Below are 18,666 nucleotides of genomic sequence, written 5' to 3'. Positions count from 1 at the left end.
ACTCAAAAGTTTAAATGAAATTAACCTCTGATACAGATGAATATAACAAACTGGTAAAGGCACATCAAGCACAACATGACCTGTTACTCTGACAGATTTCTTGTAAATCATTTGTCTTTTTCTGATGTTCAAGGTATATACCATATGTGAAGAGAAACTGTGATAGGTATGAAGAGTTCTAATATATATACCATGCATAAGAGCAAAAATGAGTTACCTAGCTAGTCTATATGAGGTCTAATAAATGAGAATGCAATATATAAACTATTAACAACAATCTCTTTTATTACTTAGAAATAAAAACTAAATTAGGCATTGAAAATACCACAAAGACAGCTTTTACTTAGCATTCTTACTTCACGTAAAGCCAGATTTATTTATTGGACAGAAAAGTTTTCTGCTGACATGTTTAGAGTTCTTGTTAAAAGCAAAGCTATTTTCTCTCTTTCATACTTGACACTATTTGACAGTAGTTTTTGAAAATGTACTAGTTTATTAGTTCAATCCGTTTGGAAAATACGCCTTGAAATTTTATTCGTTATTTTCTTCCACCAAAAGAAAATTTAAAGAATAAATCACAACCAAAGTTGTTAATTAAATGATAGTACTAAGTGTATTAAATATCCAGGGTGCTGCAAGGCAACATCGGATTTTTCCTCAATGGAGTATATTCACCAAATTAATTTAGCACAGCACCAAAATTTTATAACTGCATTATAAAATATTGAAAAATATAAATTTCATAACTTTTTCACTAATTAGAATATCCTGATGAATTTTAGGTATAGATAGCTTAAGAATTAGACCTTTACTTGCAAGTTTTTTTTTTTATATAAATTTAACATATACATAAAAATATTGTACCGCAACTACACAAAATAATCGACATCGAATTCAGAAAGCGACAATGATAACAACAGAAATACCCCACAAAAGATTGACCATTTTATTCTATCTTGCATAATCCAATTGCAATAATTGAGGACAAATACATTATGTATTGTAGGGAATATATTAGCGGATGAGGTGATTACTTCTATGAAGTTAGAGAGTATGAGTACACACCTAACTGGATTATTTATGGTTTTTTGTTAGAAAAACAGAACAGTATTTCTTAAAAACATGCAATTGTTTCCACATCAATATAAGAGGAGTTCTGCTAGATTTCAAAATGGACAAATTATTTTGGGGATGGTTCGGAGTGGCACAGCAAACTCCACAGTAATAAAATTGATGAGATTATATGATTACCCTGGAGGCTGTTTGATTTGGCATGTCACCATATATAAGTCTTTTCTGACACAACTATATAGCCATGTCTGTGCAATTTCACAGAAAACCAAACATGCCAAGCCGTGTAAGATCATTTTGTCACATTCCAATTATGTTTTTTAAGAATATGAATGAACTTACTAGGCAGTTATGGCCACATCTAAACCAGAATATATAAATGCAGGCTAAAATGTATAGACAAAACAAGTTTTCTCTTTTGGATAGTAAAGAATGCTGTAGTTTCATTAAGGGTTGATTGTGCCGCTGGATTAAAGAAGAAAGTCACCAGCCATGGCAGATATATTATTCACAAAACACTAAAAACTGTAAACTCTGAAAGACTGACCACTAGGCTTGTTTCTTATGTTGTCCCTTGCTCAGTGATTAGTTTCCAGTGACAGTGAAGCTGATACAATCTCAAGTGCTTACTTTAGTTGTTATGCACATGGATAAGCAGGTCAACAGCTTGCTTCAACACAGTACTTTCACTACAGAGAGCTAGTAAGTAATGTTGATTAAACCTCCTTAAGTAATTTGTGTACAACTAAATTTAGGCAAAGTTTGTAAGTGACCAAATTATTCAAATTTTCATGAAAAGCTGCCTCAATAATAATTGAAAAATCCCATGGAACATTAATGTTTTTTACATTTACATTATTACTGTCTGTATTAAGTTTTACAGCTCCTGCAAACTCTCAAATTCCTTTTCTCTCTGTACCTCTACTAATTCAAAAATATAGTAGCGTATGATAATTTACCCCCAGGAGGCAATCCTATAACATTGTCCATTAGCAGTTCTGTTGTCTAGATTCTACTGAAAAACATTTGCTCTGCAAATTAATTTTGACTGCAAGAGGAAAAAAGCATGAAATACCGATTACCTCCATTTTTGGTAAATTTTGGTAGCGCCAGGCTATTTTCATAGAATCCTGAAAATCTTCAGACTTAACAGCTGTTGCTTCTTCTCCCAATTCATTTCTGTGGGTATCATCAAGCAAAGGGGCTGGAAGTTCCTACAGGTGGAGAGTGAAAGAATATCAGCTATCTACAGTAGAAATGGCGATTCGGGTTTTTAAAACTCCCTCCTCTCCCAAATTAGCTAATACAGTTATCTTAATATAATGGACAGTTGGAAAATCTGTAACAAAACTTGATTAAAATAACTTTCTGAAAGACTGGCTCCTATTAATACTGAGCGTGAAAAAAAAGTGTAATTATTATGGGAAAAATTAATTATACAAATACAAGAGGATGCAGAATGGAAATCTCACATTGTATACTCTACACAAATAACACATCCTGAGCAGCATCCATATTCCTTTTTTTTTAAAAAAAATCTTTCTTTAAAGGTTGATCTCCTAAATTATTCTGAGACTAGATAAGTTCCCTGCATGGTGAATCTAAGCCTATTTTATAAGAAGATCATTTTTCTTTGTTAGCTTCTGTAAATCTTTCAAAAGTATTCAACAGACCACAACAGCCTGCAGACACAGGCTGAAAACAACTATAACAGGACGGTTTGAATTTTCTCTTCTGGTAACCATTAGGCATGATATCTACTAATGACAGATACCTCATGAACACAAACAAGGTAGTAAAAGGAAAGGGCAAATATGTCATCCTGGAATTTTTATAAGTTTCTAATGCAAACATTTCTGGTTAAAAAAAACCACAAAACAAACCGCAACATTGCATACAGGTGGATTTAACTGTTCTAGGAGGACTGCAGCTTTGACTCAGACCTAGATTAGGAACAATATTCTATTACCAACTTTCTGCTTTCTACCTTTGTTGCATTGCTGAAAAAGTAAACAGCACTGGGTGGCCATCAAGCACAGCACTCACAATTTATGCATTGGGATTCTACACCTAATAGAGGAATTAAGTGCAACCAAGTTTTCTGACCCAACTTTTATCACCCATCGGTGTAAGCTGGTGGGCACAGGAACACTTCATCTGCTTAAAATAGATCAACGCTTATTTGAAAACTAAGTTTTCATTAAGCAAAGATTCTTGAGAGAGAACTGAAATGTAGTCTCAAGGGTTAAAAATACATAGAGCTAGCCAGTATCTCTGTTACAAGGTATTAGGTGTGAAGACATAAATCCCCCAAATTTAACAACTTTAGAAGAAGAATCTCAATTGAGAGAGGGGATACACGTGGAACACTGAACACAGGCAGAGCTGATACTGACCATAAACATCTAAAACACATTCATGGCTTTATGTAGGCAGACATGGTACAAACAGACACACATAGAAAGAAGACAATGAAAGTTTAAATGAATCTGTTTTGCGTTTAGTATTATGCTAATTCAGTGTTAAAGAATACAGGAGAGAAAACCAGAATATAGTTCAATATGTAATCTTATGAACAACACATGTTATTTTTGTTTCTTTAGTGTAAATTAACATAACAGCTATGATTACTGACAAAACTGAGAACAAACGTTCCTAATTTCAGGACAGTTATTTGTGTCTCTCTTTTGGTGGTTGGTCAGTACACCCTCTGAGATAAAAGGTAATGGAAGCCATGAAAACTTTTATGTAGTTACTTCAATAAAACTGCAGAGATAGATCTGTACCTATGTGTTTCAGCAGCTAAGCAGAAGACACAAGCCACACCTCTGAGCAAATTATTTTATTTTGTTTACGTTCTTTTTGCAAATGAACTGCAAAAGCCTGGTAAAGGCTCTTCATGAGAATGGTTATGTGCAGAGTTAAATTTTCAGATTTCTTACAGGTTGTTTAAAACATACACTTGTATACAATAAACTCGTATTACTATGGTTGTAAAAATTAAGCTTTATGGGTAGGAAAGCTACACAAAGATTATAATTTTAAGTTAGTATTTATGCTTTTCCTTACATTTACAGTTTTATAACAGATGTTTCAGTAAAAAAAGAAATTTACTTTTGTCAAAGTTTCCTTATACCTACCCAGAAAGAAAGCAGGAAAACTCTCAAACCGAAGACAAAGATTTCTGACAGACAGGAGAAAATGAAAGCAGAACACAGAACAGAAACAGTACTGAAAGGTTCTGAGAAAGTATAAATACAAACACAAGCTGACAAGCACGCCAATGCAATTCACATATATGCAGATACAAATTACTTGCATTTACTTCTAAGAGCATTATGTAAAGGATTTTTCTAAAAAAGATGTAATTTTGAATTTCTAATTTTATAACTTGAATATCCACAATAAAGAGTCAATTAATCTTATTTTCCAATTATGGTGCTATTTTGAAAACAAATTACTGAACAGATAAACTATTATACAGATTTAATTTCCTAATACAGTTATTCATAGATTTAAGCTGGCTAAGGTAAAAAGGTCTTTTCCAGTGAAGAGCTGCTGATATGTGATCATCTCAAAATATTGCTCAATTACAGTAATTAAAAATAAAGTCAAATCAACCTTCATTTAAAAATTGAGTTCCGCAAAGGAGTAATTCCACAGGCCAAACCAACATTTTCAGGTATCTTTACCTTTCATTTACCAAGATCAACTGGTTCTCAGGTACTGCCTGCAACTTTTTATAGTGGTGGGTAACCTGCATTTTTCTCAAAACAACTGCCAGCCACAGTTTGGAAGAGATCATGAAATCCTGCCTAAGCATTTTATCAAACTCCCGGAGCTTGCCCTGTTTCAGATCCTACCACTGGTATAACAAGTTGCTACCTCATCCTGCTGTTCTACCACTGGGCAGCTATCACATCATCTGCAAAGCCAAAATCCAGGAAATGGCATATTTTACCATTTGCCTTTACTGTAGGTAAGAGAAGAACAGCACCAATATTTTCTTAAAGCTATTTAATATTTTTCTCCTTTAGCATCACTGCAAATGCCTGTCACTTGTTCTATGGGTTCATTGTTATATAATAATTGGCCAAGACAGATTTGAGACAGGGACATTTAGCTATACACATTCGCTTTTATATAATCACGCATAATGTATCTTTTACACAGAGACTGTATTTTACACTAAAATAGAACAGAGGTCAAGACAACAAGGGGTGAGAGGTTCTCTAAGTATTACTGATAAGGTACAAGCTACTTCAATACCCTCACGTAACAGTGGAAAATGTTCCTGCTTTGCAGTCAAACACAGAACAAAACCTTCTTATGTGGCACGGGATGGAACGGAGACATTACAAATACTAGCTGTTGACACCCGAGAAGCTCAGTCCAAAACAATCAGGCAGACACACTATCAGTGCAACGCAATTAGGCACTGTGGTATGCCTTAGCTGTTGCTAAGAATGAAGCAGATTAAGAGGTCAAGGAAAAATGGTTTCATCTGAAGCTGATAAAGATATTGGCTGCCAGAGATGAAAACCTATCTAAGTATCCATCTGAAATAGCCTTTTTTTGCCAATATAGTTTATTTTTAACTTCTGACATAGTAAAGAGATTTTATTCTGACATAATAAAAACTTTTAACATTATAAAATGATTGTTTAAACATGACACAAAACGACACAAGGAAACGCATGACTCAGTACCATGGCAGTTAGCACACGCATCAGCTTAGGTCTGTTTTATGCTGTCTTGCCCCTTGCTGCCCCACAGAAAGAACCAGGAGAAGAACTTCTCTCTCATACCAAGAACAACTCTTATTTCCTCAGCTGCATTTCCCAAATGCATTTACCTAATAACTACCATCCTTAGCTGAAGAGTATGTTTCTTTGACATACCGTGTTCTTGTCCCTTTGCAAGAAACACGTTCCCATGATGCAGTGAGACCTAAGACATTTCTGGGGCTACTAGGTCTCACAGCCACGTAATTTTCTATCCCAACAAACACTTTGCTCTAAAGCAACCATATCCTGAATCATATTCTTGCATGTGGTGGTTGTGAACTTTACGGCCTCTTAGTAGCTTCGTACATAATTCAGCTGCAATCTTGGAAAGGGTAGTCTGCCTTTGGAGCTAACTGGTATTTTGAAGACCAATTGCTTGAGCTCCTCCTGATATATTAACTTGGTTAAATACATTCCAAGATGTGGTACTTAAGCACAAATAGTAAACAAAATTCCAATCCTATTCATGGTCTGAGTATATCTGTAATTTGAACACATTTTAGACAAAGATTAATGAACAGAACTAATAAAGATTGTTTACCTCCAGATTTGCATCCTAACTTTATCACTATTACCCCAGCTTCGGCTCACCCTTGCTTTCCTCCCATTTAAACTAATCCGTGTGAAAGAGAGGCAAAACATGTGGTTGCTGTTTAAGGTATGTCTACATTGACTAAAAGCCAACATGCATGCGTTCTTTAGCCTGGTAAAACACTAAACAGAACACATAGGTGATCGCTAATGCTGGTTTTCCTTAGGATGTACTGATTCACATATCCCAGTCCATAATTTTCAGAAATCTTTTAACTCTATTTATAAGCACATTTGGTAACGGAGAGAGCTTAAAATTGGTTAGTAAGCCTGGGACTGGGGAGAATTAGAGACACAGAACACCATTATATAAACCTGCTTTACGGGCAATATTGAAAATATTGAAATTGAAATGATCCAAACATTTCTTTTTATCTTCATGTCCTCTTTTTATCTTCATGATAACTAGAACTGGAATAAAAGGCTTTCCCCTCTTCTGACACTGCAAATTAAATGTTATTCTTTGTTTCAAGGAAATAGCTCTTTCCAAACCTGACCATGCCTGAGTGAAACAGAGCACCTAAGTGACAAAAAATCTCCAGTTGTCATAACACAGGTATATTCTCAAAGATAAAGGCTGGCTGGTTGGATATATACTTCACAACTCTTCAGTGTCATGAAAGGTTTCGTTACTGCCCAAGAATTACAAAGCATTCATGAGTTCTCAGATTGTTCTTAAAAATAGAAGGAAAAATAAAAGAGTTTTGGAAAGGATGAAGTAGACCCGCAGACAAACAAGCCACAGATCACAAGCTTCTCCTGGCACAGCTATACAAAAATTGAACTGAAAACTATACAGCAGAACATGTATGGGGAGCAGTGGAGGGCGTGGTTTCTATGACTGACATGTAAAGATAGCTAAGCCTGGGCTTTTCCTCAAAATATCTGTGTGTGTGAGATTCAAGTTGGGCTTTAGCACAACTCTCTTTCTCCTAGATACATTACAAATTGTGAAACAAGGACACTAGTTTCCAGCAGTCTTCTTAAATCATTATTCAGGTTTGAGAACTGTACTTCTCTATCATATATGACAAGCACTTAAATGCTGCTGAAATTATCAGAACTCAAAAAAGTATTTTGGATTGTGAGCCTATTTAGGATTAAATAAATTTATATTCTTAGAATCAAAATCAGAATTTCAGAAGAAAATGAGATTATTAAAATGGTTAAAAGTTACTTCCAAAATGTCATCAAGAATTTGGAAATAAAGGTGTCTGTTATTTAAATGAAAGACTAAGAAAAGGAGAGTTGATTTATCAGCCCATAATATCTCTATTCAATATATTTATGCTTAAAAATATCTCAGCTCATATAGCTTTGAAAAGCTTTGGGACTGACAATTTTGTGGCATCAGTGTGTCAGCTCCTGAGAACTGTTACATTCTCCCAGGCTAAAAAAAAGACAAATCTCTCAGAAGGTATATAAACAAAACAAAGCATGTTGCAGTGCATTAGTTAAATTAAAAAAAAATAAATAAATACAGCATTTCTTGGGGTCAACTAAAATACAAATCGTTGCTATGCAGCATGAATACACAAAAAGGCAGACAAGTGCTAAAGTTATTAAGTGTGGTTTGGTTGGGGCATTTGTCTGTGTCTAGAGTGAGACGTAGTAGGAGGGGAAAAAGAGAGAAGGAAGTTTGTTGCTGTGTTTTAAAAAAAAAATTTTTTGGGAAAAAAAAAGGTTTTCTAAAGCACTAATACTAAATGACAATGCAATTAAAATAGTTTTGTTTCCTACCAACCAAGCTTATGAAGGTTTTATTGCAAACATAAAATAATTTATTTCATTAATAAATCTTTTATCTTTGTAATAAACCGATGTACAACCCTGTATCTGCTAGCAATCCAGGTCCTTCTCTGTTTGCTGCCACATTACTTTGCTTGTCTTGTTTTGGCAGATGCACGAAGCAAAATCAGATTCTAACAGTTTGACCTCTCTCACTTCTTATGTTCTCTAGGGGATAATAAAATCCAAGATACAATCCCACAGCAGTTAATGAAGCTTAACCTCACACCCTCTTAATTACCAATGCATTACACCAACTATAGGCATCATACTCCTCTCTAAGCTATTTTACAATGCTAAAGAAGTACTACTGTGCTATTATTTAGCAACATAATCCAAGCTGTATGTGAAATCCCTCTTATATAAAATCCTTTGATCCTTACAGGTTTCAATAACTGTATAATTAATAGTACTTAAGAATTTAAAACATTATCTATTTATGTATCAAGAAATATGGTGTTCATATGATTTTATGCAACTATTCTGCAATGCAATATCATCACAGGTATGATTAAAGAAACATGAAATAAAAAAATATTAAAGGGACTACGATTCACTGTTGATCTCTAATTGCAATGATATTGAAATAGTTTAAACTCACATGAATTTAAGGCTTTTTTTCATTATGTTAATTTTTAGTATGTAAAGGACACCAGATGGTAAGTCAGGAAGGGTAAATATTTTCTTTTCAATAATGTATTATATAAATGTCAGTTTAAAGGGCCCTACTCCCAAAAGGGGGGAGGATTCTATTTTGATTGTAAACACTTGTGAAGACAAGGTCTATTGTTAAAGAACACAAATGACTGGATACAGATTTTTTTCTCCTTTTGGTGGCCCTTGTACAACAATTTATTTCCCTCTCCAGGTAAGGCTGTTCTACAGAAATTTTTCTTTGACATTCAAAAGGACCAAATGAACGTCAACCCAGGATAAATAAGAATTGTATGAAGAGAAAAGGGAAATAACATTCCTCTGTTTTATGAAATAAAAAAGGTTAATTGAAAGTACTCTAATGGGTATTTTTTTTTAACCCGTGAGAATATATTCTCTACTTCACATAAACAGAAGGAAACCCTACAGTCAAGTCATAGAAATCTGCTATAACTTCCTTGCACTATGGCTCCATTTCACAACACTGAAACCCAGGAATGCATACGAGAAGATTAGATAATATTTCTGGTTTACTTCATCTTTTTCTGAATCAGTTCATGATGCTTAAGTAAGTAAAAGAAAAATACAACAAAAAAAAGAGAACAACATACTAAAAAAAGTAATGCGAAGAAACTAAATAAAAATGACGGTGCCGTTGTCCAAAATTCTGTAAACAGATTTAGTAACAACATTATTCACGAACTCCTTTAGATATGAGCACTGTAAGCAACAGTTCACTAATTGAACAAATCAATTCTACAAAATTAGCAACTAGATTTGTAAAATAGTTATTTGTGAACACTGAAGCCTAAACAAAAAGCTACTGCTTTAATGATACATTTAACAGGCTGAGTGAGATCTGTGTTTAAAATTAAAAACACAACTTCATAACTCAGATCGTGAAAGAAAATATCCTAATAAACAGCCAAGAACTGGGAAATAGGAAACCTGAAATTTAAGGCAAACATTTTTTTCCTCTAGTTCTGGAAAATCCTTTTAGTAGATTGGTCTGAACTTTTGACAAAGACTTAGCTTTACACTGTAAAGACTTCCCAGCGTGGGTACTGCTTAAAAGGATTTCATTCTTTTTAAACAGAAGTGATTATTTTTTTCCAGCATCCTTTTTCACGCCCATACAACTTCTCTGTCAAGTTTATAACACAGTTTTATAATGCAGCAAATTCTATTACAATATAATTAAAATATTTGCATTTTAATACAGAAAAATGTAAAGTAGATATTCCACTTACCCAACATGCAAGCAAGAAAAGTAAACAGATGAGCAAGAGCTATATAAGAAAGAAATTAGGTTTTTCAAAGGAACTTTCCAACTCTGAGACAGCTGCCAGGGCTAGCTTCAACCCTAGTCTTTGTGCCACAAGGCTATCTTTTCTTCAGAAAGAGAGATAAATGGTAGTAGGAAAGTTCACTAGTGCTGTAACTTTAATTGGATTTCTGTGTATTAAACGATAACATTTAACAGCACGCAGCAGCTGAATTACTGTAATAAGCTCATGTATTTTGAAAATACAACTGGGAAAAAAAGGATAACAGGAATGTAGCCCTTCTTGCATATTTATTTTTACTACTCGAGTTGTTTTGCTTTTAATTTATGTAGCATCTAAAAATGTCAGATGACAGAAGAAATACCTCTTGCATTCATACACAGCTTCTTTCACAACATCAGATAGCGAAAAGATAGGAAGGAGTTAGAACAGCGCTCTTTGAAAATGGAAGCTTGGAAAGCCCTGGTCATCAGGCTGATCATTTCTTCCAGGTTTGCATTCTTCTTTTTGACAAAACAATGTTTTAGAGTCATATCTATGAGGGGAAAAATGTAAGCACCATGGTTGAATGTACTTTGCTGGAATAAAAATGTCCACGTAGACAGCTATGCTATCTTTCAAGAGGTTGTTTGCACACACAGTAACACAACACTGAAACTCAGTGGGTTGTTCATTATTTATTTTTTTAAAATAACAGAAGTACATTTTGCTAGATTGTTTCTGCATTCATCTTTTCAGTGGGAAAAAAGTAAGTGTGCAGTTTCTGTTCTTCAGGTCTGCTCAGTATAATCAGCTTGTTGGAGGTGGAATTTTTTCAGTCTTTTCCAAATGACATACTTAAACAAAATGCCATATTAAAAATGTAATTTCAATTTTGTTTTACAGATCTTTTCAGCTTGGTAGGAACTTTTAAAAAACTTGTTCCTGAAGGTTTTTTAAATCTTGTCCCTATTGTTTTTTAATAAATCATTATACTTCTCTACATGCACCTTCCAGCTTACTCATCAAGTGACGCTGCATTTTTCCCTTTCGCTGTGGTTCGCTAGACTACCAGCGGGGTTTCTCCTGACTGACTTGACTTCAGGATACGTCCAGCAAACACAGAGAAGCTGTGTATCTGACACATGGGCACACTAAGGGCTTTACTACTCAAGAGAATCTCCTGTGTAGCTCTCCGGAGAGCAAACTGTTTGCACATTGTTAATTTTTAAATTTGGAAGTACTATGACACCAGATGTACAAGGTAAATATAATTTCATGCCTTAGTATGGTGAGCCTCAAAGGACTTGATTGGGGGTAGAATTTTGGGGAATGCATTTCCTTCAAGAAGGCTATCCTCTATAGCAGAGGTAGAAAAAGTATCCCCACCATAAGCAGAAGGCTCATAGACTATGTTAAAGGAAGTTTTTTTTCTTCTTGAACACATGCTCTTTATCATCTTTTCTTGTAAGAGAAACTCCAAAAAGTAATCTCAACAGAGTCCAGAAGCATCCCGTAATAAAATTCCAGCTTGAAAACACAAATTCCATAAAAATGCAGTAATTGCACAAAGTGATTCTTCAGCTTTTCCACAGGAGATGAACAGATGCAGCTCTAGAAAGCAGTTCTGGGCTTCCCACGCTTCCACCGCAGGCTTCCAGGTTCCAATGCAATGGTGATTGAGGTAACATTGGCCAGGATCCCACAGGACAATAGTTGGGCTTCAGGGGATGCTGGTTTCCGTTTCCCAGCATGTATAATGACCAGTAAGTCTTCCTCTTGAGACAAACTTTGCACAGGCCCCACAGTAAAAACAACTTAACAGAGAGTACTCTTTATTGTCAAGATGAGCTCATAACTGGCAAATATAATCCGATTTTTTTCTCATTAAAACTTGTGAGAATCAGTTCCCCCCCAAGGTCTAGATAAAATAATTACTCACTCAAAAAGGCAAAGAAACTCTTACATAGGCAGTTTAGACAGTTCTAGAATTTTAGTGCCAAATGTGAAGTAGGAAAAGTGAGAAATATAGAAATACAGATACAGATTTCTTTTTTTTTTTTTAAAGACTGGCATCATACCTTGGCACTAACAATGAGAATGGGTATAAAGAACAAAGCTGTTACATAGTTACTGTGTTTTTATGGCTCCCAGAAGTCAGTTTGGTACCCAGCCTATCCTGGAGTGGATGCAAGTCTGTTCTAATTTTGGCTACAAGGAAATATTCAAACCCCTTGCCTGCTGTTTCTTACAAAAAGCGTAACAGTGTTTATGTTAAGATTTCCTCTGTAATAAATATAACCATATACCCAAATTTGTATGTTCCATTCTCAAACACATACACTATATGCAACTACAAAATAGCTGGCATTAACTTTAGAGTGCTGAATTATTAAAAAAAAAAATACAGCCAGTAAATACAGTGAAGGAAATAGATACACCCTCACTCCCTCATCTATTTTGTTAGTTTCTCTTTAAGCTTGAGCACATAAGAGCTTTTCATAATTTGTAGTCTAAACTTAATAAGGTATGGTACTGAAAATGCAATGTTAAGATATAATGTTTCCTTCAGTCATTTTATTATTAAATTTGTTTTCCATTTACCAATACAATCAGTTTTATTTTATGATTGATCACAGAAGTATACCATACTATTTCTTATATTGTACATTACTCCCAGATCTTATGCCTTTATAGTAAAAAGATGCCTTTTGTTGAAGAATATAGATTGAATAGAAATGCTCTAAAATGTTTAAAATACTTTCTAAAAACCAGCATGTATATAGTTCTGTAGGTTTTACCAGAGGTGTATAATTTTTCAGCATTACGTCTTAATGCCAGTTTCCTGAAGGAGCTTTGACTACAAAAGGCATGAATATGTTTTCAAAGGATGATGGATAAATTGGTGGGTGGTAATATAATATATCTTAGGCAGCTGATCAGGGCTTTTTATCCTCTGCTTGTCTTTTAGTTATACACAATTTCAAGATAATTATGGTCTATAAGAATGTCTTTTCCCCTTCCTACTACCAGCAATATTTGTCTTGGTTATAGGTTCAAGAAACTTCCAATCACATCATAAAATTAGAATAGGGCAATTACAGCATCTCGGCAGAGAACTGAATGTATAAATAGACTGACCACACAATATGGACATAAGGTAGTTAAGGAACTACCTTTATGTAAAATACCAGTTAATTAGAATACTAGCTATACAATATATTGAATCCATACCTGAATTTTATAAAACAACAAAAAAAAACCCCCACAAAATGTAGAATTTGGGGTTGATATGTACCAAATCTATATTGCCTTTCCAGTAAAGAATACAGTCCAATCAGTTACTGAAAATAATTACTAATGTCATTAAATAAAATGCAATGTTATTCAACAGTCAGATATGTTACATTAAAATCCTGACTTGGTAGAGACATCCAAATCCCAAACAGCTCATTTTTATGACAGGAGAGGATTTGCTGAACCACCTGAAAGTCCTCTCTTTTAAAAGAAAGTCAAGTGAGACGGTCACAGGGAAAATCCCTCTACCTCTGTGATTTGGAGAAACTAACTGTGGCCAATGCCAGTCTTAGATTGACTTTTTCCAGGTGAGGCAATAATGTATTTTAGGTAACACATATTGGCATTTCGAGAAGTGCCTAAGCTTTCCAAGTGTGAAAGTATGTAATTTTCTAGATTGCTGTCTAGCATATTACAGGCTTACTTCAACGAAACAATTTCAAGACAGCAATACATATCAGACCGATCGACTCTACTGCGCCTTGTCTGTTAAGCAAAGGAAGTGTTGAATAGTCAAGGTAAGAGTAGCAAAGCATAGACAAAAGTACTGTTGGCTATATAAACACACAGAGGAAGAAAACAAGACATAATTATGTTTTCCTCAACTTTCCTGTAGTAATATTGTCCATCCATTTCTAATCTCTTATAGTAACTATGGAGTTACAACAGAGGAGTGCAGTGTTATTTCCTGGTGTCTACCCTTGAAAAGTAAGAAGGAAAACTTATTCCAAATCAGACAACAGAGCTCAGTAAGTCACACTGAACTAACTGACCACAAACTCAAACTGGTACAAGAAGGATAGATGTATGTAACAATGTCTGTTGATTAAGTTGCAAAAGCATAAAGAGGAGCTAGGAAAAATATGACATGCTACGAACAACTGATTCAAAAGTGAATGAAAAAGAATAAAATGTACGTTAGCTACTCCATTTTAAGAAATTTTAATGCAATGCAATAAAAATATTTATTTGAATAATTTAATTTTGATGATAAAAACCACCACAATGATCATGTATTATACAGTCAGAGAGTCAATGACTTGATTATCAGTTATTTAAAAACTATTCTTAAAAAATATAGCACGTTCTTATGTAATTCATACTTCACAATCAAATTCTAACCTATTTGATTAGGCTATATTATAAACCACAAGAACAAATGATAAAAATTTCAGCCCTCAATGAACACTCTTTAGGTTCAAGATCATAAAAGAAATTATTAGATTTTTCATAATCATGATCATATATTTTCATTAAGAATATACTTTTTCCTGAATACTGAAGATAATATTGAATAGATAAGACATAGAATCTACCATCGCTAGGTAGGAAAAAAGAAAAGTAATCATTTTGTCCAGAAATAGTCTCTGAAGACTCTTAAGGAAATAGCCAGACTTCACTTGATGCAGAAGTAATCAGTGAATTATATGTTACCTTTGATATTAGAAAAAACCAGCCTTAGAAAGACTTAAAATATTTAATTAAATTTTGTAAGATTATCCTCACACTTCAGAATTTTTTGCAGTGTTGATCAGGCTTTTTCCCTTATATAATTTCCTTACAATGGAAACTATCAGTGTTTGATCAGGAGCTCACTGAAGTCTGAAAGGAACCTTTCTATATGACCTGATCCAAAGCTGACCACGTTTCCTAGTAGAAAAAAAGACAGAATGAAAAGTATGTGTAAAGGAAGTTGTAAAGATGTTAAATGATATTCTTCTTTTCCATAGGAAACTACAATAAATATCTACACAAATTGTATGCTGTTTCCACCACAACACATTGGAAGCAGCTTAACTACTCTTCCTGATAGGCAGGTAGAAACTGTAAACAGTTGGGTTTACTCAAACCATTCAACTAAGCCAGCTAGTCTGTCTGGTTTTCATCCAAAATCAAAATGAAGGATAAGCAGACTCCTAGCCTGATTTGGCCTTGAGAGATCTTATTGCATTGTCCGTAGACAGAGGCTAGTGACCTAAATTTAATTCCCAAATCTGGCTAGTGTAAATACTCCTGCACTTCCCAACACATTCTTATGAATCACCAAGATTAATTAACTTCTTAATACACAATATATACACTTTAAAATGTATATATTTCAGAGATTACAGCTTTACTTGTCAAAAGCTATGAGTGTTATTTACCTTTAAGATGTTGTCAGGATGCTCTTTAGCAGAAGCAACAAACAAGTCATGTCCACAGACAACTCCCTCTGCGAGAAAATACTTGTACAACAAATTGGAGTAAAGACCGTATTTATCTTCCTCTGTGAAAACAAAAAATGGTTGAAATTTTTTCTTTTTTGTTAGATAAACCACCCATCTGTATTTTCAAAACATTATCAAAGCCCTCTCTTGGTCTACCTCCTAGACTATATAATGTACAACAGAGATAATAGCTAAAATACGATTCCAAAGCTTTAAAAATAATGCTTGATAATACTGTATTCCTAATTTTTCAAGCCCAAGAAATAGTTCTCAATCATGTATTTGATTCTAAGATATGGATTGGATACAGCGACAGTGCTATCTTCCTAACAAGGTTTCCCACAAGTATCAACTAAGATTACCAAAATCATGCTTTAATGGAAAGGGGTTTTGTTCATTTAGGAGAACTGTGTTAATATTTACATTCTTCATGCTTAAAATATTAATCCACTTGCTTAAAATATTATTAAATTTTGAAAAACATCAATTCATAGATATTTGGCATGCAAAAGCTATATAAAGGTATAATTTCTTACAGAGACATTCTTACATCTGCATTCCTTTCAAAACTGTGAGAACTACAAAATAGCAAAACAAATGGATATATTGAAAAAATAGACAATTTTTGAAAGCTAACCAGAGCAAAATCACAAACACATTCAAAAGACACATGAACTTATAGTTTAAGAAGTGAGACAATCCTTGTTAAAAGACACTGTGAATACTAGCCTACTGAAATAAAAATACAAACTCCCACTAACTTCAGAAAGGCTAATATTTCCTTCAGCTTCTTTGTTCCAAGCAAAGTATCAGAAATTACCAGAATTAGAGTGTCTTCATGAGCTTCATACAGTTAAAACCTATAATAACTCAAAACTATGGAAGAAGTGAATGAATAAATAACAAATGAAACTCGAACTATTTCTGATTTTCTTTTTTTTTTAGGAAATATAAACAATAGCAATGTTAATGCTAGCAAAAAAAAAAACCAACCTACCAATATAACTACCTGAAAAATTGTCCAGTAAAATTTTAGATCATGCCCTTTGGAACAACACATTTCTGACATTAATTTAGAAAGCTATCTGAAATATTTTGTTTGGGAGAAAAGTAAATGCAACAATGTAAGGTTTCACTTTTTCATCTATTAATCTGGCTGCTGGAAGACAATATACAAGGATCTCGTGGCAGAAAAATACAGAGGTATAGATTTTCTTCATACACAACTAACAAGACTCTTAATCCATTCTTTGTGTGACTTGGAAACAACTTCCTCCCTATTATAAATCACATACGAAAATATTAAAAGAAAAACCACAAAACCAGTAACAAAGGCTGAAAATAAGAAAGTTGTCATTCATATCTAAGTTGTAAAAAATACTAAAGAAGGAAAACAAAAAGAATATAACTTCAATATGTACCAGAATAGTATGTTTTGGAGCTTAAGAGTCAAAAAGAACCAATGAAGGGGAGTGGGAGGAAAGAAATAAGAGAGATGTATATCCAAAAAGGAGAAAGAATATTAACATCAATAGGGAAACTTAAGAAACAAATCACAAAAAATAGTGTTGCTCTTCTACACCCCTAATATCATGCACAAGTACTGATACTTTCAGTGCTTAGATTCACAAAAGAAAGAAATTCAAACCACAAGTTTTCAAATTCACTGTAGAAGGAACGGTTTTCCCAGAGATATTCCCCATCTTCCATGGGATATTGAGCAAAATAGAATTTATTTCCTGCTTTTTTAATTTCATTTTACTAAATTCATTTAGTATTTGGGATACTTTTTTTTTTAAAAAATAAAAAGTATGAACTTAAAATTTAGAAAATTTCATTTCTTTCTTCTTTCTTCTTCAGAATAATCCCTAAAGATACAGCATCAAGACTACCTACTTTGCTGTTAAAGAGAAATACTTTAAAGTTTCCCTTTCATGAAAACCAAGTGGTGACTTTAAGGCAACATTTCAAGACAGAGAAAAAAGTTTCGTAACACAGTCACTAAGACAGGAAATTACAAAAAACTGGGCATCCAAATAAGCCAAAGGGAATACAATAATTACAACACTATTGCTACCAGTACTAACCATTGATATATCCAGTTTATTGTAGAGTCTGAGGGGTTTAAGAACTCAGATTGTATTAATATAATTTACTTTTGATACTGTTAACCTGCTTAGTAGGCCGTATTAGCCTTCTACTGTACTTCCAATAACACATTTACCTTTTTTAAAAATAACAGTCTAGTGAAAAATCCGGACGGATCAGTATTGTGAAAAGTACAGTACTAACACAAGCTTACTGTTGACATTGCTGAGTTCCTTATTAAAATTTCAGCAGGACTGACTTCCAAACGCATTACAGAATTACAAACTGCAATTTCCTTGAAAGTTTGGAGCTCTTAATTAAATATTTTATATAGTTTACTCTCGCATGCTTAAAAAGCCATTAGTAATGTTACTGAGGAACTGCTTGCCTAGTAACTCCGCTCCATACGTTGTGCTGTGACTGAGGATTTAGATCCATGTATGAGACTAGGATGGAGACAAGACTCAATTCATATAAAACTGAAGGACTACAGTTAACAGAAGCAAAAAGTAGAACTGACACTATCTAAAGTTTTGAAGAAGTATTACAGTCTTATTTTGCAAATAGAGTCTTTGGAGCCTGCTTAGATCTTAAACTGCTTCAACAACAGGGAAAATAAAACCCATATGCAGAGTAATTCTCCCTTATAACTGGAGTCCAGCTCCTGCTCCCTAAACGTTGTCTCTCTCTAGTTATTTATGCTTTGTGGTTGCTTACTGCAATATAGTTGGTAATATATTATTCACAGTATATTGACTTCCATGTGCTAATCGCCATCTATGACGCTCTCAAATTAGGAACCAAAGCTCTCTAGAAATCAAAGTGACAGCATGATATCTACTTATTAATTTTTTTTTTTAGTTGTCTGAGCTACCTGAAAGAAGTCTCCAAGCCTCCCATATAATCACATCACTGCAG

The 18,666-nt window shown here is 33.9% G+C and overlaps 1 protein-coding gene across 2 annotated transcripts in view; it reads right to left on the bottom strand.

The window, feature by feature from the left end:
* ELP4 (elongator acetyltransferase complex subunit 4) overlaps positions 1 to 18,666 on the bottom strand; it is a 169,242-nt gene that overhangs the window by 136,392 nt on the left and 14,184 nt on the right. For both annotated transcript variants that reach the window (XM_054828921.1, XM_054828923.1), the window contains exons 3-4: positions 15,598 to 15,719; positions 2,154 to 2,285 (exon numbers count right to left, since the gene is read on the bottom strand). In XM_054828921.1, coding sequence (XP_054684896.1) covers positions 2,154 to 2,285; positions 15,598 to 15,719 — 254 coding nt within the window. The remainder of the gene's footprint in view (positions 1 to 2,153; positions 2,286 to 15,597; positions 15,720 to 18,666) is intronic.

The sequence above is a fragment of the Grus americana genome, chromosome 5, assembly GCF_028858705.1.
Source record: "Grus americana isolate bGruAme1 chromosome 5, bGruAme1.mat, whole genome shotgun sequence".
Classification (NCBI taxonomy): Eukaryota; Metazoa; Chordata; class Aves; order Gruiformes; family Gruidae; genus Grus; species Grus americana.
This window is presented reverse-complemented; position numbering and strand designations above follow the sequence as displayed.